Consider the following 27703-nt stretch of genomic DNA (forward strand, 5'->3'; position numbering starts at 1 on the left):
ACCATGTCTGTTATAATTGTAATGCTATAGAACTATCAAAAAAGATGTCAGTGAATTATTACAATATGTGTTTTCCTTAAATACTAACAGAATATTCGAGGGTGCATTTCATATATAACATCAACTTATGTATCTCCACAGAGAGTTACATAATATACCTCGTACGTGACAACTCACAAAGAGGAACGTCGAAGAATTTCACAGTAGCCGTTTGATGCATTTTACACGAGAAAACTTTAACGTAGTATATTTGCCTTGTAGAATATTTACGTAGAAATCGTTATATGTTTTACAGTTCCCAATATTGAATACCTACTTGTTTTTATAAAGTTGCCAAATTACTCTATGCTAAATAATAATTAGCGAATAAGTCATAAGCACACTGCTTCACTGAGTTTTATATTAAAAAAACACAGCTAAAAGCCACATGGTGACAAAACACACCTTATATAGCGGTACCTAGTTAATAGAAAATACATTTCAATCAAAAACTTGGCAAAGAATTTGAGCAAAACTGCTTTCATTTAAAACAAGCCACAAATTCAACACATTTTTTCAACAATACCTATTCTTCATAACACGGAGATACATATTTATCTTTTTCAGGGCACGTACAAGAAATACTGCGCAGTGTAGTGTGAAGCGATTGTGAACAAATCAAGCGTACACCTAATCAGAACCTCATTTCTCCTTAAACAGCCCTTCCTTAGTGTTACGTATACTGTGGACTTGTTGAAATATGGAAACATTTTTAAATACTTTTTTTTTGATGAAGTACATTTTTTTTTTTTTTTTTTTCTTCCGCATTCCTTGATGAAATGCCGACATAAGCATAACGATAAGTAAGCATCTTGTCATGACAAGTTTTTTTGTGTTTGGGAAGAAAATCTATATGTCTATTTTTGTATAGGTAAAAAAATTCAGCTCCGTAAAGTGGAATTATTACGCAGATTGTTAAAATGTCTTATGTGACTGGACTACTGCTAATAAATTTAAATAGAGGATAACGTTGATGTTATGTTGATCCGAAGATTATTTTTTATTGAATAAAATATTTAACGGAACAAAGAGTATATCAGGGTGACAGGCTATTTTACTTGATATTTATCATATTCACATTCTTTCAAGTTATTTATCCAGACTCCAGAGTTTCTATAGTCATATAAACAATTTCCTCGAGGACAATATCTTGGTATATTCGCTTAGAAATATAATTTAATCCGCGCGCGTGGTCACATTGTGTGGCCGTGAAGATCCCTCTTTTTTACTTACATAAAGACTATGTATGAAGGTTCGGTATACATACGTAGTACAGTAATGTCATTTCATACTTTAGGGGAGGTAGGGGAGGGATGGGCACTTTTTCACAATTTATTGCATAAAAAATCAGATTTTACAGATCATTATCAACTTTTATTGCCATTTCTTATATTCGGCTAGATATAATGAAAGAGCTTTCCTAAAAATTACAATCAGTTTCAACATTACGAGATATTTAAACGGTTTTATTTAGCTCACCCCGTTTGTTTTATTATTTATTCTTGGATCAAATTTAGTAATTCAAATTTCACCCTCTTCCTGTCAACCGATTGGTCTGAAATTTTGTATACACCTTTAATTAAATCCAATATGGCCGCCGGCACAAAATGGCACAGCCCCCTCAATATGGGTATCAAATGAAAGGGCTACACAAGTAGAATACTGTCAGCAACCCCAGCGGGGCGCAACAGGGCCAAGGCCTGCCTGCACGTCGATTCTATAAAATTCGAACAACAACTCGCATTTCACTTCGCTATTCACTCTCACTTCGCATTCGATTCAGAACGACCTTGATTTTGCATTCTGTAAACATCACCTAATCACTTGCGAAGTGAAGTGAGCTCGACATCGACCAATGCTGTGCTAGTGACTTCCCCACTCGACAAAATGTCAACCGAGATTAATCAGTTTTTAATTTTATCAGTTTTGACACAGAATTTTAGCTAAATATGATGTTTTAGTTATAATTTGTTATTGTAAGGAATTTGAGGCAGCTTTTAAGTATAAAATAAACAGAAATCTCTAAATTCGTGCTGTGAATATAATCTATGCTTACCCTACGAAAAAAAATACTGACAGCGCCAATACCATTATTAATCTGTGGACAATATTTTCTTCTCTTCTGTCATAGAGGAAAGTAATATATCGGGTATCTTCTGTCTTCATATTGTGTTTAAGCTTGTTTGTTTTCGCCGGTTTTCGCCGTAATTGTGATAAAATCATGAAGTAATTTTATATTTCTTGTTATAAAGTTAAAAATAATATTAATTAAAGAAGTGTTTATTTTATTAATCCAACAATAATTTCAGTCCAAATGACAGGTCGTCTCACCCTTCGTCGGCTCAGGTTGAAACTCTGGTTGAGTTTATGGAGCAAAACCCTGGCCTGGCGAAGGGTTTCGTGAGAACGCAAAATGCCAGAGAGCGAAGTCGAAGCCAGTGGGAGGAATTAGCCGTGCGCTTAAACAGTATAGGTGGCACCATCAAAACCCACAAACAGTGGACCAAGGTTAGCAGTATTTTTTTTTGCAGCAGTATGTTAGAACCACTTCACATTCCTTAAAGCAAACCACTTATGCGATAGCCGATAGTCTTGGTTTCAAGTGTGTTCCTTGAATTCATAAATATTTTATTTTGATTTTATGTAATCTTTTTCAATTTTTGACCAAGAATATTGTGGAAATGGAGACAACTAATTTTCTTTTTAATTTTAAATAAATGTTTGATTGTAGTATTGGACTGACAAAAAAAGCGCCATTAAAAAAAAAGTTGCAGCACGCTCTGCTGCTAGGCGTAGGACTGGTGGTGGGGTGGAGGACGAAATGATGCTAACTGAGGTTGAGGAAAGGATTGTTGCTTTGTGTGGTGGTGAAAGCTTTTCCACAGGAGATGCACATTTAGGCATTCAGCCGTTTCCGGTAAGAAATTCAGAAATGCAATTGGTAAGTAATACTAGAAACACTCTGCAAGCTTTGCTGTCGTTTTTACAGCACCCATTTTTTTGTGGATTAGACCCTTTTTAGTGTTAAGTGAATTTTATATTAAATTTACCTTCCTGTTTCAGGAAAATGATACGCCGTCTCCATCACCCGAAGCACAACCTATATACAATACTAATGATGACAACGTAAGATATTTTTTAATTCATAATTTTATGGAATTCATTATTTTACACTCTTATCTAGCATTTTTTTTTATGTTAACTTATTATAGATTAATGTACCACAACAACAGCAGAGTCAGGCACGGCCTACTGAGGAATCAGCAGCTATTGTATTTTATGTAAGCTATTTTGTACTAAATATGTCTGTATATGATGTGTCTAGATTATATTCTATTAGTATCTATAAATATTGAAATTCATTTTATTATTACCAATATAATTGAAATAGTAATTCATCCTTGTAATAACCCTAATAATATTATAATCTTAATTTTATCCCACAAGGAAGATACCATTTTATCCAATTTACAGGATTCCGCCCTGATTGAGGACAGTCCAGCACCTCGAAATTACAGACCACCAGCTAGTGCAATTTCGAGAAAACTGTTTGCTTCCTCATCCAGCTCCATTGTTGGAACTAGCCAAAGCATTTTACGGGTATGTATCTATCTCTGAAATTCTAAGTGCTTTAATATTATTTACTGTGTCACTTGGAATTGTCGATATTTAATTTCAATATTAGGAAGTGGGCCTTTTTAAGATTGTTTCTGTTGTTTCAGAATAACCAGTTAGACAACACTCCTCCTCCAAATCCTCATGTTTATCATCCCAGCCTGTCCCCTCCAACTGTAACACTTTCCCATACGCCCACACCTTCACCTTCACGCCGTGGTTCCACCCCAGTAGCCTCCCCAGTCATTCCAAGAACTGCGGCTTCATCATGTAGGTAAAAAATACATTTAAACAGCATTCTCTACCATTAGATCGAGAATTTTAAAATGTAAATATTTATCTTTTTAGTTTCACGTCACACAGCTTCAGTGGCTTCACCTTCTCGGCGCTCTAGGACAGTTCGTGGTAGTCGAGGTGGTTCTGTGTGTAAGTACAAACTAAAAATAACCATCAAAACAATTTTTGAGACAAATCACAACGAAAGGCAGCTATTTATTTAAGAGTTTTTATTAACGCATGTAGTAATAGGTGTTCTCTTTTCAGCACGTCACACGTCTTCAGTTGCTGCTCTTCCACCATCACAACGGCGAACGGAATTCTCCTCCATGACTGAGAGATTCCTGAGGTTGGAAGAACAGCAGCTGGAGATACAAAGATTGAATACGCAGATCATGCAGTCCTTTCTGGAGAGGAGTGCAGAGAGGGACAGAATTTTTGCTGAAGCTGTAGCTGCAGTCGGTCAAGGGCTGCAAGCATTGGCAGAGGCCGTCAACAGAGATAGGAATTCTCCTCCATGACTGAGAGATTCCTGAGGTTGGAAGAACAGCAGCTGGAGATACAAAGATTGAATACGCAGATCATGCAGTCCTTTCTGGAGAGGAGTGCAGAGAGGGACAGAATTTTTAGATTAAAGTTGTCTCAAAAGGGATTCAGCGTTTGGCTTCGGCCTAAACTAAACTTCGAGGTCCTAAACTAGGTAAATTGTTATAGGTGGTTGAACAATAAATAAGCTAATTTACATAAGTTTATTTTTTTATTTTTTTCAATCAAAACAAAATAAACATCAGCTAAGATTATTGAAAGAATATTTAAAATTGGTCCAGTAGTTTTTGAGTTTATCCATTACAACCAAACAAACAAAGTTTTCCTCTTTATAATATTAGTATAGATACATATTGTCACACCCAGACCACGGCCAACAAGCATGCTCATCACACAAATGTCGACCGAACCGGGAATCGAACCCAAGACCTCTGGTTCAGCAATCCGGCATAGTTAATTGTGGCTGACTTAGTAATTTAGAAGCCAACATACATTTTTGGGCCGAATAATGATAATAAAAAGAAGTCTATTTAATTAGCACCCATTAATTATGACGTGAACGCCAAAGCCCATTCACGAAGTTTCGCCTTCGTAATTGACCTAAAGCTAAATCGGCGTTGGATGGTAAATCTCTAGTTTGCCTCCTTGTTGCTTCAGCAATTATTTCAAGCTCTTCTACTCTTTCTTCCTCGGAAATAGAGATTGCCGGAATTCCCGCGCGATTGCACATGTTGTGCAAAACACAACATGCAATTACTATTTTTGCAACTACATCTGGATGGTAGTCGAGTACTCTGTGTACTAATAAGCACCTAAATCGTCCTTTTAGGAGGCCTATTGTTCTCTCAACTGAGTTGCGAGCAGTTGAATGACGCTTATTGTAATAAGCTTCAGGGGAATTCTCTTCAGCGCCACTAATTGGCGTCATGAGGTAGGCACGCTGAGCATATCCTGAATCACCTGAAAAAAAAATAACTATGTAGTTTTTATACTTAGTAATTAGGCTTATATTCTGAAGCAGGGTCAGGAAAGGATCTACTTACCGAGCAAAACTACTTCTTCACCAGCATTTGTTAATGCCTCTAAATGGTCTTTGATAGCACTATAATTAAAAATGAAGCTATCGTGAGTAGCTCCTCCATATGTGGGATCCACGTGTAAAATATTTAAATCTGCATCTGTTATCTGAAAAAGAAATAAATTACAATGACTCTATTATACCTAATTATAATTGATTACAACATTGAAATCCATTTTACCAATTGCACATTTCTTGCATGGTAGCCTTTGCGGCAGTAAAACCGTTCTTCGTTCTCTGCTGGTCTCTTCATTGCCACCAGAGTGCCATCAATACAGCCTATGGTGGCTGGAAACCCAAACCTTTTGTAGAACCTGTAATTTACAATAATCACTAACATGATCAACTGTAAAAATAAAAGGGTCAGTTTAATTATAATAATATTAAAATTATATTATATCTAGGTACTAACCTTTCTTTTAAAATTTGCCTTTCTTGCTGATTTTGAGGAAACCTTATATATTTTTTTACTACGGCCGGATTGTTCAGAGCTTCCACTACTTCATTTATGCAACGAGATGCAGACGGTTGCGATAAATAAGTTCTGATGCCCTCTTTAATAACCTTCTGGTAACTGCCACTAGCCAAGAATGATAAAGTACATAGTATCTGTGAAACAATAAATCAATAAAAAATGTAATACCTACTTTATCTGGATTTAGTGAAAACAAAATTGAGACCAATTTGGTTATTTTCATGCTTAAGAGAATACCAATATTATAACTGAAGTACAGAGGCTTTTGAAAACATATCAGCTGGCGGGGAAACCACATAAAGGGAATACTCCTTATTAAGAACTAAGTGTTTTTCTTATTATTGTGTGCTTGATTACAATTTTTCAACTATAAACTGTGTCAATACTTACTTTTACACGAGTTGTAAGTCCTTTGCCTCGACGTTTTGTGGGCTTTATCAGGGGCAGTAAATCAGACTCCAGTTGGTCAATTAGCTCCTTTGACAATCTATATATGCTCACATAGTCATCATCGCGAGTTAATAAAGGTAAACTACGAATTCTAGCAGATTGTTGACGCTTTTCTAAATTATCTAAAGCATGAGCTTCTTCTAATAAAGATTTAAGCAAAAACATTCTAGCCATCGTTAAATGTAGGCACTTAATCACTTTAAAACACTTAGAACTTTATTTAAACACTATTTTAAATATAATAGTCTCTAGATCAAGTTGGCAACGGTACCTGAAACAAGATTCTATAAAGGATTTTTCGCGCAGATTTATAACCTCACAAATTTTCACTGACGAAGAAAAGCCTCCCTACCATAGAGAGCATTGGACACTTTTGACTTAGTTTATGAAAAAAAATCGGTAAAAAAACTTTTAAGTTAAACGGTTTTATCTTATGTGCACTGAAAACTAGAAAATAAAAAATAGTTACTTACCTGTCAACCTACGTAGGTGGTCCCGGTCATATTAGACTAAAATAAAAACGTGGGGCCCATTAACTATTGCTGTAGTACTCTCTTCTAAAGGTATAATAGGTGTGGATTGCATCGACTTACTATAATTGTAACTGGAGATTTTGACAATCAATAATTAATAATAGAAAATACACATACCTTTCATTAGTTTTCTCTTTATAACGATCCGAAACCGCAACAAAATATTTAAGTACTTTTACGAGTGTTTGTTCTTGACAACTCACAGAAATGACAGATAGTCTATGGATGAACACCGTTACCAGTCGGTAACGTAAACTACCCAATTAAAAAAAAACAAAACTATGATCAGAAATCAGAATAAAAGGACCCCCCTTTTATTCTGATTTGATCATGTCTCCCAACTGCCCATCTCTCCCCTACCTCCCCTATAGATAGACAGATTTTGACAAATCTGTCAAAATCTCGACTTTGATTTAGTTCAACTTGTCAACACGCTCGATAGTGAAGCGCTAGTGTAGTTTGACAATGTCAATCACGAAACTTTAAGGTAGAATTCCGTGGGTCGCGATTGTCGCAGCCGCGCGCGACAAAAGTCAACCTATGAAAATGTATGGCACCGCTGCCGAGGGCTGCGACAGTCGCGCGCGGACGACGAATTTCGTGAGCCGCTCGCGGCCGTACGCTTCTCAACATGGTCTAGCGCTTAATAACATCTATAGAATTTTAGTAAAACCAGAATTAAATTTTTGACAATGCCGCGAGCAGCTTACGAAATTCGTCGGCCGCGCGCGACTGTCACGGGCCTCGACAACGGTGCCATACATTTTCAAAGGTTGACTATTGTCGCGTCCACGGAATTCTACCTTTAGATCGAAGTCGAAGTGAGAGTGATGTCGAAGTGAGTTGTGATATTTTATAGAATCGACATGCAGCTTACTATCATAATATATGAGTGTACGTATTTATTGAAGGTTCGGTATATGTATGTAGTTTTTAGAGTCTACTATCGTATATGAGTGTATGTATTCATTTTAGTTTAAATTGGCTATATATAAATTAGATACACTATGCACGATGTGCATCCTGAAACTAACTTTCTATAGGGTTTTATTAACTGACGATAAGTAGAAGTCTAAATCTAACGTTTCTGTAAAACCTTTATTAAAGCTAGGTAGCCCTGAATATCAAACACATAGTCTACGCCTGATTCGATAACAAACACCGTACAAAATCGCTTGACTTGTCCCAGATAATCAAAAGGCCATAATGATCAATTCGCAAGCAAATCACAGTAATTAGGCACACGAGTATTGTTGCTAAACTCATCCATTATAGAACAATATGGCGTTGTTACTGTTTCACAGGTGATCGCATCTGCCTGTGTTCAGTAATGCGTTAGCGCGGGTCTGTGCCCTAATTGGAAGCTTGGTGTTCAAAATGATGAAATTATTATTGTATTTCTGTATGGATTTTGAAATTAAAAACGAATTTTATGTTATATCCAGTGATGGAAACATATGTCACTGACAAATAGAAAGGTACATTTATGTCATCAAACATAACAAACATCTGCAAATGATTCTATGAGACGGGCATTCGCCAAAAATCAAGTGCCGTATGAACTATTTTTGCTTGAATTAAAGAAGGTCGATTGAGCCTGGTATTAAGTACCTACGGGTAGTACCTATCTATCAATGAACACCTACAATTAACTGCCAAAATTTCGTTTTTTATATGGCATACCATCAAATGTTTCCGTCCGGCTGTGGGTGCAGCGAAAGGCAGTGTCAGACTTTAATGGCCTTACTACAAAAACTTTAAACACTGTTTTACACTTGTCTAAAAAAAATGTGGCTCCAAAATGAACCATATGTCAACGTCATAATTTGACATTTTTTTAGACAAGTCTTAAACTGACGTTAAAAAGTTTTTGTGGTAAGACGGTAATTGTCTAAAACCTACCTCTGTTCTTACTAGAGTCCTTTGTGTACCTGGGCCCAATAATATCTGCTTGGGATTATAGAAATAATCCTTTTCACTTCCTTCAAGTAAAGAAGGCAAATGGTCGGGACTTTTAACTTTCGAGTAGTAAGCATACCTACCTATACGTTTACATATATACTGAAACCTGTAAGAATTCAGGCGACGGCTCGCGGCTGATCCCTGGAATAAGATTTGAGATCACCACAGTTTGTATTCAGCGGGGTCGGGAGGTCTTACCGTGGTTCAGGATTAATAGTTTCAGGATAAGAAATTACTTTCGTCAATAAAAAGAAATTGAACATGTAGGTGCTACAAACTGATTCGAACTGGTAAACAGATTAATAAATAAAATTTGTACATAAAAGTACCGTGTAAAAAAATATATATGATTATATAAGTCGATTTAATAGGGAAAACTAAGGGTAAAACTAATATGTGCTTAGGATGTAATTATATTCAATTAAATAAATAAAATGTTATTTTATAAGAAAAACCTTAAATAACTAAAATAATAACATTAATTATTAAAACTAGCTAACAAGATCAACGTGACCTTTCAAGCCCTTAATCTTATCTTTATAAACTATCCTATTTCATATCCACCAGCTAAAAATCTTAGCAAAAACGAAAGAAGACCGGGACGTGCCTCACGCAGTATTGGACACGAATGGTTCACAGTAACGCGGACTACATAATATATTGTCTATGTACTACATAGACTATTTACTCCATTGTTAGAGTTATTCTCTATTGTCCACTCACAATATGGTTTACGATAACTTAACTAGGTATAGTAGGTATTCTGACTGATTCTGTTTACCTATTAATTTGGTTTTGGATTTAATTGGTAATTGATTTCAGATGATAATGGTGGTGTATTGGAACGTATTAATAGTATATAGGTAGGTGCAGTATAACGCGCATTATGGCCTATTTAAAGCAAAAAATATCATTGAATTTCCCTCTCTAAAAGCCAAGTTCACCGACTACATAAACATCAGTTTTTAATTTGAAAATTGAGTGTGAAAATTCAAAATAAACAATTGATTATGGAAAACTTACTGACGTTTATATAGGCCGTGATTTTGGGCCTTAATGAATTATAGGTAGTTTGATTTATTTATTGTTACACTACGAACAAAACAAAATTGAAAAGTTAACATCAGTTTCCCACGAGACTTAAAATGCTTTTATCCTCATGAAACCCAACAAGAAACATTTATTTCAACCCCACGAAAAACCATACGTTAAACAGATCCGGGCACACATAAATATAATTTGTGAGACCCTAAGTAGGTAATACAATTTCCAAGATATAAAGTCAAAGAGCTTTCCCCCCCTTTTCACCCTTCTTCACCCCCTCTCACCCTCTCGGTGTCGCAATAAACTTAATTACGTTAATACGACCTCAATACGTGACGCTTAGGGGTGTACATCAATTTGAGAATATTATAATTAACATGTTATATGTTATAATTATAAGGAGCAGCTTTTGGGTGGGGAATTAGAAGCCAGGTGGTACAGTGAAGGTAGTTAATGAAGATGTTACAAGTATTTACAAAACAATATATATAGTCAGATCTTGTCATAATGAGAGTGTCAACTTCTTACAAAAATCTTTCATTAATTTCTAAAAATATTTCATGGAATTGATACACTAATAGATGCTAAGTTAACACATGACTCATGACATAGATATTGAACGTACTTATAATGAAATTAGAGCTATTGTCTCACTCTTCATTTATCCTAGAACTTACTAAGTTTCTTTTATCCAAAGGGTAGTATTTGTATTTACCAAAAACCGTCCAAACCAAACCCAAAAATAGTACCAACCATATAACTCTTGGAAAAATTCCAGAATTTTCCAGTTTTACAGGCGTACGTGTCAATCCTCTAAGCCAGTCACAGTCGCAGCCATTACCAGCTAATTACGTGACGCAGCCAGCGTGGGCAATTAACGAGACGTGCGAGCGACGCGCGTCGTACGAATCAAATCTTTGTCTGTAGATGCTTTTATTTTTTTACTTTAGTTTGTAATATATAATGTTGTGATGTTATTTGTGTGGTAAAATTAGGGTTTGTTTTCTTAGTAGTTTGAATTGTATTAAAGATGATGGTTGTATGAATTGTTTGTTCTGGCTCTTCATATACTTGGGTAGCGTACGTAGGGTATTGTATCAGTGCTATTAGAAGAAGCAGTTGAAAGTCTTGATTTATTGGCATTATCTGATTTTGATAAACTTTCGGACGAAATGAGCTTTAAGTTAAACTTCATGTCAAATGTAACAATTAAAAAAATATATCTGGGTAAGACACAAATCTACCAAACAAAAACACAGTTAACAAAAACTTTAAATTCCCTCATAACCCATTGCGACCGATGCAAGTTATTTGATACAACCAATCAGAATCTCATCTCTCAACCATCACGTAACATTTGCAAGGTGCACTAAAACGCCTTTAGATTGCATCGCCTATCTGCTGTGCAATTACGTTCGCCGCCATGTTGAAGTCGGCCGATCAGTTGATCATGCGGTAACTGATCGAGTGATCATGCGACAGCCGATCGTGGCTGATGAGAAATTTACCGCCCGGACGGCTGCCAGGTTAGTCGGTTTAAAATTGATGTTAAATTTTCCAAGATTAAGGTCGGGTTTAGTGGAAGATTTTTCGATCGGAAGTTTTATGTGCGGATCGGTTTTAGGTAAGCGCTGCTTTAAAACAGTTTGAGGCTACTAATTGTAATATTATTAGGTACAGTGTTCCTAGTAAGTAATTAATTAATTTGAATTTCAAGAAGTGCTGATTTTCAGCCTACTCTGAAAAAATGACTTTTGATTTTGAATGAAAGGCTTGTAGTTGGCTGGGGAAGCTAGTAGGGTATGATGCGAAAAGCCTCGCGTTTCAATTTTTGTCCTCCTAATACGAGTGCTAAAAGAAAACTCTTCAGCTTCGATGGTTGTTCTGTTCATGTACTAAACTAAATGTTAACAGATGTACCTAATAAAACTTCAACATTTGTGCACTTGAACTGTAGCTACAATATTTAGTAACAAATGTTCCACTTATCTCAAGGACGTCTCAATTTCACTCCCGCGTGATGGGGTCCAAACTATTGTTGTCAAAATTATGATGTTAAGTGATTCTTTATTATTATATTGTAGTTTGATTAGAAATTATACAGATGAATGTTAGTGAAAGTGTTTTGTGAAACTATTAAGAACACTTACAAGTAACCAACTGTTTCCGTAGCTGCTATTTGTACCTGAATAAAAAGTAGTCAATGTCCTTTTTAAGCTCCCGAATATCAGTTATCAGTGTACCTGTAATTTAAATAGGTTCAGTAGTGTTGGCGTGAAAATGTGACAACAGAGACATTCTCAATTGTTATTGTAGTTAGGTACCAATGGGTATTTATCATATTAATGGGGACAGTTAAAAATAACTTACAAAGCTATATAACCCATATAAAAACACGAATCTTTAAGTAAAAATGTGTAACAAACAGCTAAGAATCCTTTAATAATCCCCAAATTAACTAGCTGGGGGTGAGATTGTGAACATCGATGTTACGCCTCATTAGCTCATGTACTAATCATTGTAAAGGCTTGTGCTCATGGAAAATATTGCTGAGAAAAATATAGCATTTAACTTGAAATGGAAAAGTGCTCAAATCTTTGTTATGAAATATTTTATCATATGTAGCCATAACTAGGCTAGAACATAAGTAGGTAACTTTTCTAAATTCCATGAAGGTATACTGAGTGTTATTAGAAACCTCGTTTCCTTAGTCTTTAGCGTAAATTTTGATTTGGTATCTTCTAAATACAATATTTCCCTGATCTATTATTATGCTTAACTTGTAATTACTTATGTGCACTAGTCGGCTTCCCATTTCAATTATTTGTTTTATTGTGAGTCGGCGCAGCCTGTTTTCTTCTTCCATGCTCTTCAATTACCTGTAAGTTGAATAAGAATTCTCGCAATGGTTATGCAAAATCTCGAAGTGATCAATCGGCAATGGCAGCTAGCGCCTTTTCCTACAATAAATACTATCTTATTTGTATGTACCTATAAATATCGTACATTAAATTAAGCCCTTACATAGTGACGAAGCACTAACGAACACAACCTAGCTATTTATCTTCGATCTAAAGTGTCCGGCCGTAGCCCAGCCCAGTAGCGGACCGATCCATCCCTCACGACTAATCGACCGTATCCGAACCGTGCCAAACCAAGATTAATAAATGACGCTTAAAATTCAACCTTTTTTCGGCTAAGCTAATGGCGCAAAAATAATTAGCCATTTTTTATAGCCGTTTCTAACGGGAGAGAATTTATTATTGGATTTACTCGTTGTTTTTGCTTTTACTGTGCGAATGAGTTATGATTTTGTTTTTTTTTTTTATGTTTATTGTGTTTTTTTGGAATTTGTTTTGTTTTAAAAGTGTTTCGTTTTAGTTAAAGGTGAAATTCCTAACCATGGGTTTCGTTAAGCATTGTGTCTTTAAGTTTGTCTATAATATTTGGTTTAATATTTGGTTTCTGAGTTACTTTTTTAACTTAAATTACCTAATCGTGGTCTTATATTAGTGTTAAGAGAAATTCCCATCTAGAAAATTGCTACCAACTTATGAAATTACCGACATTGCTGTCATCATCCTGTAAAGAAAAATGAAATGACGAAATTATACTTTATTGTCTTTTTTGTTTATTTAAACAATTGGTAACCTAGAAAAAAATTCTACTTATAATATTTGCACCTGTCCTGAAAATTGTAATCAAGTTTAGAGCAACGCCTCTGATGTTTTCTCATAGCCATTTCAGTATTAAATGCTAGTAGTAATCATAAAGTGCCTACAATCCAATACCTAGCACATTTCCAATTTTGATATAGCTAAAGCTAAATACACATAGGTACAAATCAATCAGTCGAAGTGCTAATCCATCAGTGTGTATTGGAATTACCTCGAGGCGAGGCTCTGCTATACATTAGCATGTTTCACTGGATTTGGTACTAGTTTATATGTGTACTGGTATATTCTAGTATTTGTGGTTATAAGGTATGTATGGTATGACCGCTATTGTTACTATTGTCACTACTATTTGATGTTGGTCTAAAATGTAAATTGCTTCGATAGCAATCTAAACGAAAAATTGTAACCTGACACTTACGCAGACAGTCTACCCGTGACCATGGATATTGTAAAGGATCCGAAACGTCGCGATTAAATAATATTAATATAACTGCGATAAAATCCGTAAAAGTAATTTTATTTAAATAAGTAACCCACTGTTTTCGAATTTTGTAGGTAGATCATACTTTTTTTTTGTATATCGTGTAAATAAAGAGGTATACATAGATAGGTGCTTTTGTCTAGACTGATCAAACAGAGTGCACCATTGACAGTGACGACCACAAGACGAATGACTGAATATACTTCTGTGGTTTTCATGCCTAATTGTATCTGATAAACTGATAATGCCTTTTCTGAAAATACTATTTTGATTAAATACGTTACTAAGTATTCGCTCTGATGTAAATTAAGTAGGCAGTACTTGCTTGAATTCAAACTATCAATTTTAAGATTGTAAAATAAGTCTCTCCATTTATTTCATTGCTTTAGTTAATAGTTTAGAAGCAGTACCATGTACCGATTTAGATGTAATTTGATATAAAAAAGTTTAAGCTCTGGGAAGCTTCTTTGGGTCAAAATAAAAAAAAATATATTAAAAGCATAAAGCAAACTAGCTGTTGCCCGCGACTTCGTCTGCGTGGGCAATTTGGAATTGTCAAAATACTACTTATGCCGTAGCGTAGGTGTATTCTTTTACATAACAATATAATAGGATTACCACTTAGCAGCAGCACGGGTTGATCAATCAAGGTGGTGTCGACGATGTGTGACTATTTATCTAAACAAAAGAAGTAAAGTTTGTGACGTTGAGGAAATCTCTGGATCTAGTCAACCGATTTGGAAAATTATTACGTAATTCTCACATAAAACAAAGGTCTGACAAAGTTGTCATTTGTACATTTTCTGCAGCAGCTGCGACAAATCAGGAGCCAGAAAGTCTGTCAAACAGTTTTACTTACCATGGATAACGCGGTGTCTAGTTCACTGGGTTGAAGAGATCAGATAGGCACTCCAAGTAAACATTGGTACTCAAAAAGATTCGGTTTGACTGGAAGCCAACACCCACACAATTGAGGAATAGCTGGGTGGATGATGACTGAGTCATCAGGCAAGCGCATAGTTTCACTACTTGTGTTTCGGGGTTTTTCTGTGCACTCAATCACTATGTTATGTTGGAATTCCACCGAAATGTTTGCATTAGTTCACGATCAGGTAAAGTATACGTCCGAGAGAGTAAGGGTCGGTTCATATCTGACGGAAAATGCGTCGAGCGTATTGTAAATGTGTGATCGACGCACTAACGCATCATTGGTTAGGTGTGAATGATTGAATGTTTTATTGTATATTTGTCTGTTTTGGCGTTACGCGACCGAAAATACGCGACGTATGTTCGGTCATATATGAACCTACCCTAAGTCCAATTCGTGTGTTGGCACTTGAAGCCTGCAGTTCTTCCAAGATTTTCAAAATGTACGCTCGCAATTTGTCATTTCTTGGTGGAGCCAGCAGATCAGAAGAAACATAAGTGCTGTGTATACTGTGCGTCACTACTGCACAACCGTAAAATTTCGTCTTTATAAATAGCACAAACGTTCGCTCTCTTGCGGAGGACGTTTAAATACCATATTATGTGTCACACGTAGGTAAACAGGACAACAATATATTATCATCGAACCGCTTTCAAAGATCTGATGAGCGAACAGACCAGAACTGACTTGATCGCCTCGAGAAAATCAGAGCTCTATGAAGCGATCATTCGCTTTGGTTCCTACTGTTATTGTGGTTTCTGAAAATGTATTCAATTAACCAACGATGAATATAATTCTTAGCCGGCCAACTCTTTTGACTTCTCGAAAATCATAACGTTGGTTTTTGTGCAATGCACAAACGGAAATTCGATATATTACACATTCGATATTCACACTTCTACAGAATTGATATTAAAAGGTTTGACAGCGGGCTATAGTAGCGTAGTTAAACTAACTGAAACTATAGTAATGTCGGGACTATAGTAATGTCGGGACAACTTTTTCACACACGGTTGGTTAGCCCCATGGTAAGTTATTAATTAACTTGTGTTATGGTTGCTAACACAACTGATAAACTACATATAGCTACATATATACATATTTATAGATATATATCATAACACCCAGACCACGACCAACAAGCATGCTCATCACACAAATGTCGATCGAACCGGGAATCGAACCCGGGACCTCAGATTCGGCAGTCCGGCTTGGTGACCTTTGCGCCACAGAGGTCGTCAACATGAAACAATCTTAGTGATCCTTCAATAAAGTTAGAGAAGCGGGTGTGCATGATGAACATTAAGAGTTGGTAAATACGTGATGAAGATGACCTAATTCATTACTATTCTAATTTGTTCATGTACCACAAAACTCAAGTTAAGGTGGAGAAAAGGATTACCAAGCTCCCAAAGGCCTGGGCATTTGCAACACGTTGCATGGCATCCTGGAAAGTTACGTAATTCTCAGCCATCAGTTTGAGCAGCGTGAGGGAGTGTCAGGCTTTGGCCCTAGTGGGCCTCACAGGGGTTTGCTGAATCTCCTTGAGGTGCGCGTGAAATAACGGGTCTCCCAGAAGCCGGAAGGTCGATGACCCACTCAAAACTAATCGCTCACGCCTACGGTGGCCGGGAGTCGTCTCTCGACATCCGGCTTTCGTGGTGTCTTACCGCAGTGGCTGGGATGAGAGTTGGGAATTTTCAGTCGCTCCGCCGCCTCATTCTTTGTCATCCCATTTCTTCTCGCTCCAGATCATGGTTTAAACCGGGGCTGGGTGCGATAGGTCGCACAGTCCGCACAGTGGTGACACCCGCGCGCCACCTCCATGAGATCAGAGTTGGGAATGTATGTTTGCAAAAACTAATAGAACATTTAGCGAAAACATGTTTGATAGTAACATGTCTTTGTAACTGAATAATATAAATGATATAAACGTAGCTATATAAAAGGTGTTTTTTTAGACTCAGTCCGTGGGTCTGACTGTGACTGTTCGTAATTGTGAACGGTGTATTTGTGATATAATTCTTAGCTCGATGATTTGTGATCAGAAGTTGAAAGCAAGTATGTCTCTGGCCTGCGACGTGTAATTTGTGCGTTTTCAGAACGAACGAACTCCTGTCTTCTGTTGACATCTTGTTGACGTATTGTGACAGGTAGTTATTCCCATTGATGTTAATTTTAGAAGTGACACAATGTTTTCGGTCGTATTTTGCCTACATTCTTCATTACTCAAAAAGTATATTAATAAGGACCTTCTATTTATATGTAAGTGAATTCAAAATAATGTAATATATTAAAACCAGGAACTTATTTTTAAGGATGTTTGAATATTAATTACAATGTTTTTTTTTATAATAATAAAATCTTAGACTCGCAATGCACTTTCAGTGTGATGCATGTTTGTTATTGGATGAAATGAATGGATATTCATGTTTATGAGAGGTATAGCTTATATTATGTCAGAACAACATATGTAGACTTTTTAAGAATGTGGGGAAGTTCATAATTTCTTCGGGACGTGGGTGCCGTTCCCATGGGAACTACTGCCCGCACCGGGATAAAATATACCCTATGTTACTCGCAGATAGGGCTGCCATCCGTCCGGGTTTCCCCGGATTTGTCCTCGTTTGGAGGCCGTCCGGGGGCCGTCCGGGCGGGGTTTCAAGAAGTGTCCGGGGAATACCCGGACATTTTTCATGTAAGGAAGAACCTCATTGAATTTAAGTATATGTTAATAGTAAATGGATTACAAATTAGGTATTATTTTGTTAAAAGAAAATCGTACTCGTTCGGGGAAAAATGCGATTTACGCCAAATGTCCGGGTTTTTTTTAATGTTTGTCCGGGTTTGGCGAAATTCGAGATGGCAGCCCTACTCGCAGATAATGTAGCTTTCTAATGGTGAAAGAATTATAAAAATGTCCCTGATGATGCGCTGATATTTCTTGTAGTGTTTTTACAGTAGCGAAATACACACGTTGTCATATAATTTTTTCTTGAAAGTAAGAACATACCATGACAAAGTGAAGTCTGTTTTCATTGATATTTTACCTACTACCAGTTTTATGGCACATCTGTTTCTGCATGATTTTCTTCATCTATAATTTTAGGATATCATTTCTTTAAATTCAGTTTTTTGCTCAAGTTACTTATAAAAGCGTTATTTTCTATGTAAAGATTGATAATAGGCCGATAAACTTACAAAGTTCAACATTCAAATATGTGTCATTATTGCACCCGCTGTTGCAGAAACGTTAACAGAAATTATCGTTCATTGCTCATCCCCCGTAGGTGATAGCGTGATAATATATATCCTATATGTTGAACCGGCCCCCAGGTAATATTCATGCAAAATTTGATTTAAATCTATGCAGTACTTTTCGAGTTCAGTGAGACCAAACATACAGACAAACAGACAAACAGACAAACAGACATACAGACAAACAGACAAAAATTCTAAAAACTATATATTTGGGTTCAGAATCGATAATAGATCACCCCCCAAGTATTCTTTTAAAAAAATATTCAATGTACAGTTTTGACTTTCCTATCATTTTATTATATGTATAGATAAATAAATGTTAGGTAAACAATTAAATAACAAGCCAAATATATTTCACTGTTTATTGAATTTTGAATATAATATCGTTATAGATAGGTATTTACAATAGTATTCGAATGTTCTGAACTACAATATACTTTCGTAATACTACATTTAAAATAAATAATAGTACACAACCAATAACCTTCTACCATACATAGATAAAGTTTGGTATTTGAGGAAGCGTCTGAGTTCATTTAAAAAGCTTCAAAATTTAATGAACTTACTCTGAAATTAAATGTACTGTCTCTGAATTTAAATGAACTTTAATGAACAGATTCGTATGTACATTGAAGAACATATAAATTTACAAAAGTAGAAGCTCTACGTTACTCTGAAATTTTCGTTTTTGCGGCAGTGATGATTTTATATATTCTCAATATGCTTTAACGATACAGGTACTTATAATAACATGTTTTTTTTAAATTACTGAGCTGTGATCTATTTTACTAGAAAGTAGGTATATCGTTATATATATAACTCTTTGGTATACATCCAGTGATATATTTAAACTATGTCTAGCTAAAACTTGTTGCGTGGTTCATTTTTAAATGTTGTGATTCTTTGTGATTAAAATTAAATTAAATTATTTCGGCATTATTCGTCTTGCTCACATTTAGGTAATTCTATGAATGCTGGTAACAATCATTTTCACTTATTACTTCTAAAATATTACGTCAAAATTTTTAAAATATTTCAATATACTCAAAAATGTGTATAAATCAAATGAAAAAATGTATGTAAAAAAACTACTCGCACTTATTTATGTTTTTGCTAATAATTTTCAATAAAGGGGACGGTAATGCTATAATAAATGTAATAAAAATGTAAAATAAAATATTCTGATACAAAATTGGTGTTTCTAATGAGCGATTTAGACTTTACGGGAAAATATCATGGGGTTTGTATATTGGCGTCATTACCTGTAATATTGCATTTTGGCACATTTTATATCGCTATATTATATGCTATTATATATTATACTATATCATTATATAAATATTGATATAATCTACATTATTAAACCGAACATCGATAGATATATCTAGTTATATGACAATATAACTTCAACGTTAACATTTATAAAGCCGTGTCACATATACATACAAATTATTTAAAAGCATAAGGTAATAAATGAAAGAAAACCAAAATTATTTGTATATTTTTTACTTTTTTATCACATGGATTACACAAATCTCAAATCAATTAATCAGACTTTTTAGGGTTAATAATTTGACGTCATGTTGTATAATTTAACATTACATTTAAAATTAGAATATACATTATAACGTCAAATCATCAACGAATACAACGTCATAGAAAATAACAAAAGAGAGTACAATTTCAATATTTTAAAAATTAGCGAACTTTTTAAAACTATTGCAAAACGCCACTGGCTTGAGCAAACAGTTGCTTTAATTGAAGAAAACATCAAAACATTTATTTCAAAATTACATTTTTTTTTCGTCATTTTTAGACACGTTTATTGTATGTACTTTTTAACTCGATAAAACTACTTGCAAAATTAACATCGGAAGCTCAATTTTTAAATTTCAAACTGCCGACCATTTTAAATAGGCCTCTACATGCAAGCGAATCACAAAACTTTGCTTCGTAAATCAATATAGAGTAGAGATCTAGCTAAACTGGCTTTTAAATAACATGTAACATCAGTTTGATATGTTTTATGTACTATATGTTATTTTAGGCTTATTCGCTTTATTCTCGTCATAAGATTGTGTTTATATTAACAACCCATCTTCATAATATATGGAAACCCTTAAGTTAAAACTATGTACAATTACAATAACATACGACACCGAAAATGGTAACGTAACTATGCTAAACGAGATTATATAGTTAGGCCTACCCAAATATCCAAATATGATTTTTCCAAAAACGCGTAAAATTAAACAAAAGCTAACGACAATTTCATCACGTAACGTAAAACTTTATTTCAACGCATCATTGGAGAAAACATTTACACAGCTGCACTTACTCAACATTCGCATAATACTAACAAAAACAAAAATATACAATCAATAAAAACCTACTATGTATAAATATAACAGCCCCTAGAATTTTACTATTCAATAGTAAAATTGTTCAATTAACTATTTTATACAATAGTTCATATAAATAAGGTTATGGTACGTAAAAGCAGTGTCGAAATTGAAATACAAATAGACCTTTATAATAGTCTTGAACCAGCGAATTCTGGTAATTTCGAAGCTGGTCCAATAAAGGCTGCCACACATTATATGGGCATATAGCACAATAATAGTAAATACGCAATGTATAAAAAACTAGCAAATATTATTTTTCTTAAAGAATAAACGAACGCGCTTGTAGCAATTCCAAATGAACACATAATAATACTTAAAACAATATTTTGATTGCCATGTTTTTATTAGTACCTTACAACAATTACACCTAACAAATAATGTGTGCCAACCTTAAATTAACACTAATTTCCAAACCTAGTTTAAAATATCGATTCAAAATTCGAGTAATATCATTAAAAACATTGCAAAAGTTTAATTTCAACTAGATTTTTCAGCTTCCTTTATTTTATTTATCAACTGCGTTTCCAAAGAAAATGTTAGTAAAAAAACATGCTATAGACACTTACAATAGTTTTTGGTTTTTACACAAATCCAAAATGTCTGACTCGATTTCGAAAACGATCAATAACGACGAGACATTTTGATTTATTTTATATTTTCGTTATTACATTTAATATTTCCATTACAATAGGAAGCTTATCTTCCGGGAAGACAATTCCATGAACATTTTAGCCAAATTAATCAACATCAAAAACTTCAAAATTTACTTCAACTATTACTATATCAATTTCATTTGTTCGATAATCTCGAAACTGATCTTAAACAGTATAGTTAACAATACCTTTGCTTTCACAATTCTTCGGTAGACGCTATGGGAGCTTTGAGTAGTGGGGTTCTAGGACTTTTGGAGCCATCAGAGTTCCTTGTAGCTGCTTGAAAATCTTCATTAGACAGAGAAGCAGGGAGTGGCGCGATCTTCAACTGATGTCCGTTCAACTTAATCTCGGTTATGGAATGTGATCTGCCATGGTTGACATTAGGTTTCTCCTTGTTAGATGTGGTCATCGGGTCGTGAGTTGGAGTCTTAGCTAGTGATTGAGTCACTCTGGTTCTGTTTGATTGCTCCCTTAGTGCCATTTGGTAAGCTACTTCGAAAGCCTCGCCGAGTGTGAGGATTACTTCCGTCGCTTGATCCTGGAAAATAAACAGTTAACCGGTTACATTACATATACGACAACCAGGTTTGAGTAAAACGATAACAAGAATCTGCATTTAGATTTTGATTTCAAATAGACAGAATTCTTAAAGACATCCTCGAAGCTAATTCGGTCAGCTGAATCCGGTTAGACTGGAAGCCGACCCCAACATGATTGGGAAAAGGCTCGGAGGATGATGATCCTTGAAGCTAATTGAACTCTTGAAGCTAAAGTCAACGATAATAATTATAAGGTGCGATGCAAACGACGCACTTTTAGTGCAATCATTTTATGACACGCAAAATGTCCAAAAATGTTCCCAATTTCTATTCTTACAGACCAAAATGTTCGTCATAGATTTTACGCCATCTTAAAGAGCTAAAAAGACAATATTAAAGAATCAACTGACCATGGTAGCGACTCTGAAGACATGGCAGTAATGGCTCCGGCTGGTGTGGTCCTTCGTGATGTAGGCGAAGTGTGTCAGGTCATCTGCATCCTGGCATGCGCAGTGGATGTTGCGGATCTCGTGCTCACATACTAACTCCTGAGTAGGGAGGAAAAAGGAATAAATTATTAGCAAACTTAAAAACAATATCCATATTTGTTTCCAAAAATAACACAGTGTATGTGCAAAGTTTAAAAATTGGTTTTTTAATATTTTAGTTTAGCTAGTCTGTTACGTATAAAATTCATTGTTAGTGCAATAACATCGAAACGAGAGTTGAAAAGAGAAATCTGACAAATTAAAAGCGTCGCTTGTTTCAAAAAAATATTCAGTTACTATCACTGGCAGCCGAAAATGTTTTATTGGTACCTTTTAATAAAAAACTGGAATATTTTTTAAATTCTGTCCAAACAATATTTCACTCATTTTTTAATATAAAAAAACAAGTCCAAATTAAATTTCAGCCGTGCTTCGCAAGCATAACATTGAAAAAAACACTAATTATCCCACTTAACTAACCGTGAAGGGTTCTAACATAAAAAATCATTGTACAAAAAGGGGAACAGAGAAAAAACAATCTTTTTTTTAAGAAACATAAAGAAGAGATTGGTCATCGGTCCGATCAAGTGTGAAGAATGAAGCGTAATTAAAAATCAGACAAGAGTTAGGGAGGCCACGGAGGCCCTTTGTCAGGGACCCCGGGATGTTTGCCGTCTTACACTCGGATGACCCTCAAAGACCTTTAACAGTCGCAAAAGTTTGCCGCCAAGGACCTACAAACTTGGGAGCATCGTAGTTGAGAAAAATGACGGGATATAGTTTTATTTTTTAACTTTTTCGTCTCGGTGGATGTCAAAAGAATGAATGGTAAAATAAATAAAGGTCAATTTGCCTTTCGGAGAAACGGCATTTCCGATTTTATGAGCATATTCTTTTTAATTGGTATTATTTTTTTAGTTTCTAAAATGCATTTCATATTATAAGGATACCTTATTACCTGGTTAGTCAATTCTAATTTCAGATCTTTTGGACTACACTATTTCTCTGCACATCTTCGTCTAAAACCCCCTAAGTCTTAAAATGCTCCTATTTCAAGTACACCATTGCAAGGAAACCTGTAACACCTAAAGTGCAGAGAATTTTACTCACCCGGGTAATAGTGTTTAGGAACTTGACGCCTCTATAGCTGATAGAGAGGATGATGTCCGGGGAGTCTCTCGGTTCTTTGGTGGACTTCTTCAGCTTCTGTATCGATTTCTTTGTAGACTCCGTGCCTCGAAGCTCTTTCACTACGGTTGATCCTAAGTACTGTATCAAACAAATTATGAGGATTAGAAACTGTCTATTCTTCAAGACATGGTCGGCTTCTTACAGTGATACTAAAAGAATGAATGAGAATTACATAATGCTTGCTCAAAGTAAATAACTGATCTCAGCTTTATATGATTAAATTTACTGGACAATTTGACCACTCTTTCACTGTAAATAATTCAAGTTAATCCTCATAGATTCTTCATTATGTAAGTATAAGCATTTACTATATGCCAAATAGACGAGCTACTACAAATACTTACATTAGCTACATAAGTCACAGCCCCCGTGACCAGCACAAATGGCTGATGCTTCCACTGAGTCTTCAGCGCTCCAGGCACTCCAACCAGCAGTTCCGATGGTGCTCTGATCTCCAAGTCCGAAGGTCTTGGTGGTTGAGGAGCAGGCCTGTTCTTTTTGCTACGTTTTAAGGTTTCGCCACCAGGGGGCGCCAAGGTTGGCACCACGGGAGGTGGCACAGGTTTTAAGTTTTCTGAAGGTGGTAACTTCTCTTTGATTTCTTCTTTCAGCTGCTGTATGTTGCTCTTCTAGAAGAAAGAAAAATATTGTAAAAACCATCTTCTCAGACTAGACTAGAATAAAAACTATGATTTATGGTCGATATATTTTATACAGCTTTAATTTGCACAGACATTTTTTCTGTACAAAAACGACGTCGCACTCGAAACAGCACCCTTCAAGAGCCCTAATTAAATAAAAAAATACAACAACAAAGAACAATACGCAACAAAACGTAAAGTGACACTCATGCACAGATTCACACTTCAGAGGTGCAAAACAAAACGCGACGGGGAAAAATTAAAAAAACATCGTCAGTACGCGTAAAATTTTAATTAAGGCAATGAAAAGTATACAAGTAAATAATTGAATCATCTGATTTGATGGTGTCATTCGGTGAAAAACTACGGACGGGTTTGAGAGGGCCTGTATTCCGTCTGAATGAACTCGAATAGAATGGCAAAATATAGAGCTGCGGTAACCCTACTGTGAGTTCTCGAAGTGACAACCGGTTTAGGAATACTTGATAAAGTTTATGCTAATGTTATGATCTAGTTTGTACAGTAGTAAAATATTGTAAGTACTTTATTAGTGCAAGTCTAAGCTGTGTGCCATTAGCATCAACACGATGATATAAGGGAAAGTTATGGGCAGCAATATAGCGCGCAAAATGGAATTGAAATCAACAGGATTGCATAGCTTGTAACATATAACTATCACAAAAAAAATACAAAATAATGTTTTTGGAATTTTTGGTAATTTTGGTGGTCTTATCAGAAATCAATATCGTAAGGTATATAATAAGCACGCTTACGTCATACCATTCATACAAAAATATGACTCCAACGATTGTCATTTGGATATCATATGAAATTATATTTTCATCTATCATTGAAACACCAAGCGGCCCGTATCTGATTGCAATTGTTATAAAAAAACAATACTAAATATAGATAGATGTCGATAATGTTTTTGCATACAGGTTACTGTTTTTCTTTTGACCTTCATAAGTTAGAGGTTTTCCAAGTTAATTGACCGGAAAGAAAATAAGTGGGCAAGTCTAGAGGTCATTTAGGTGGCGAAAATAAATGCCGATGGGAACTTTAGATATGGCGTAAACAATATACCTGCAAATGATGACCAGCGGGAAGAGAGACCTAAGTGAATGATAATAATCACTAACTTGAAACATGTTTTATTCAAACAAAATTAATCTTAAGTTGTCATAGGACAAAAAAAAATTGCAACTTGCTACCAATCTAGAATAAAAATTCCTGCGATGAAATAGCATAAAAAAAAAAACATAAAAAAATGTTTCAATCAAGGATACGCTAAAGTTTTTTTTCTAATACAATAATAACAGCACACCTCCTAACCAACTCAAAACCAAGTTATATAAAAAATCTAATAAAAATATTTCTCAAAAACACCCGTGGTAAGAGCAAGCTCACATTTCCCGTATATTTCCCTCCGAGTAGGGCACTCACCGACAGACTTGAATAGACGACGAATTGAACACTAATTACCTATACAGGGTTGGCCAAGTGTGAAATTAAAAAAAAAATGCACAGCAAATATGTGAACTGAAATAGTAGGCTCATAGTAGGCTGAATTGCTGGATTAACGTCGCTTGACGATGAATAGGATGTTGTAGGCATGTGAACAGGTATGTGGTGAATAGGAGGTTTTATAAGTTCTGTGGTTAAGGGAATATTTTGATGGATTTATGTTAACGTGCATTTAAAGTAAGACTTGTGATTGGATCCATGAGGGAAAAACCGTAATATATAAATAAGTGTAGATTTTGATCCAATCATAACATGGATAACTATTTTTTTTAAAGAACCTCTATATTAAAAATCTCAACATAGGTAAAGTAGAAATAAGGTTCAGACAAGACGGTTTCTTGCATAAGTACCATGCATAGAAAAAATAAAAATTTGATTCAGATAAGACGGGTTTACTTTGAACTGTCCCGATTGCTTAAAAATGTGACTACCCCAAAATTAGGCTAGAAGCCTTTCCCACATTTCACACTACTCTAACTGGTCTAAATACCTATAAACTAATTCAAATTCTAGCCTTAGGCTCGCAAATCGTAAACTGGACGACATGCTAATATTATGCGAGTTAGTACCCATGTGCTGAATACCTATGTTAAGTAGACTGTGCTAGCCTCTAGTGTAAGATTAGATGGTACTTAGCAGCTCTTTAGTACTATATATTGCAATAAATATTATTTATTGATTTTATTGACAAGGTTATGCTATAAAAAGTCCAGCGTTAGTGATTGTTTTGTTAGGTTTGACTTTTGTATTAAAAAGATGTTGGAACGCGGGTTTATATGTTTTTATATTTATAAGTCGTTCAACGAGTATGCTCATAAATGTTCATTTATGCAATATTATTGAAAGACCTATTAAATTAGCAGTTTGATAGTCGGCAGTTAATTAAATAATAGTGTCTGTGTGAGCACAAATTTTCTAGTATCTGTCCTATCAGGCATTCATGAAAAATGCAAATGCATTTAAGGTTTAGGATCAAAAGTAAACTCTTAAACACAGATTAAAATTTAGCTCATAGTCGGCCACACTTTCCGCTAGTTATATCTATCTATCTCAAGCAGAACGTTACGAAGCAAAATTCACGCGTCTACTCAAAAAGACCAAACAAGATTTTAACTACGTAACGACACCATATTTATTAAAACCCAATCTCCCCACCTCCTAAACCTTATTTATATGTGACGAGATTAACTTAGCTAATCTCAGTTAAATTGCTCATTTGCCGGTTAATTATGATCACGCACGTGCATTGGGGGGTAGCCAGGTAACACCCTATCAGGTGTTGACGTGAAAAGTCTTGGATGAAGGTGGATCTTTGATTGTAATGAGGATAAGTGGGGGGGGTTTAGGTTTTTTTTTTGTATTTGCAATGTGTAAGCTCTTTTACGCTGTAAAATTTTGAGGTCTACAGTGAACTGTCTTGGAAGATTAATCCTAAGTCATAACACCCAGGACGATAAATTAACACAGTGGCAGAAAAACTTACTAGATTATAAATTTAAACATTTACATAGTTGCCTTAATAATCCTTTTAAATTCTCCCAAGCTTAAAGACATTGCCACTTTATATAAAATTAATATTAAGTGACAACATTAATAAAAACGCTTCATTGGACTAAATTACTATCAATAATATCACACTCAAATAAATCTTATGGCAATTAAATTCATATAAAAAATCTGCATAAAAAACCAGGACATACGATCGGAAGCTATAAAGCTCAGTTGGCTCATTGCAGCAGGTGTGCACCTAATATAATATGAAACCGCTTAAGGCTAAGGATATCCTCGCGAAATAAATTGCCAATCGCCTTACAATTATGTGCACCTGCCTACGTTGTGTACTAAGGCTTATACGATAAACATTTTCTGGTAATTTTTTAGTTAATTTTAT

The 27703-nt window shown here is 35.2% G+C and overlaps 2 protein-coding genes across 2 annotated transcripts in view; one reads left to right on the plus strand and one right to left on the minus strand.

Annotated features, from left to right (window-relative positions):
• The first annotated feature begins 2491 nt into the window (after positions 1–2491).
• Positions 2492–4677, plus strand: LOC124635993. The gene is made up of 8 exons (XM_047171954.1): positions 2492–2547; positions 2771–2956; positions 3103–3165; positions 3252–3320; positions 3514–3639; positions 3762–3924; positions 4003–4080; positions 4198–4677. The coding sequence occupies exons 2-8, from the start codon at positions 2861–2863 to the stop codon at positions 4449–4451; spliced, it is 849 nt and encodes a 282-aa protein (XP_047027910.1). The 5' UTR covers positions 2492–2547; positions 2771–2860; the 3' UTR covers positions 4452–4677.
• A 14036-nt stretch (positions 4678–18713) lies between these two features.
• The window catches only part of LOC124635755, a 112225-nt gene continuing 103235 nt past the window's right edge, over positions 18714–27703 (minus strand). Inside the window, exons 16-19 of the mRNA XM_047171706.1 lie at positions 23989–24273; positions 23564–23722; positions 22376–22513; positions 18714–21964 (exon numbers count right to left, since the gene is read on the minus strand). Coding sequence (XP_047027662.1) covers positions 21620–21964; positions 22376–22513; positions 23564–23722; positions 23989–24273 — 927 coding nt within the window. The 3' untranslated portion in view covers positions 18714–21619. The remainder of the gene's footprint in view (positions 21965–22375; positions 22514–23563; positions 23723–23988; positions 24274–27703) is intronic.

The sequence above is a fragment of the Helicoverpa zea genome, chromosome 13 (genome assembly GCF_022581195.2).
Source record: "Helicoverpa zea isolate HzStark_Cry1AcR chromosome 13, ilHelZeax1.1, whole genome shotgun sequence".
Classification (NCBI taxonomy): domain Eukaryota; kingdom Metazoa; phylum Arthropoda; class Insecta; order Lepidoptera; family Noctuidae; genus Helicoverpa; species Helicoverpa zea.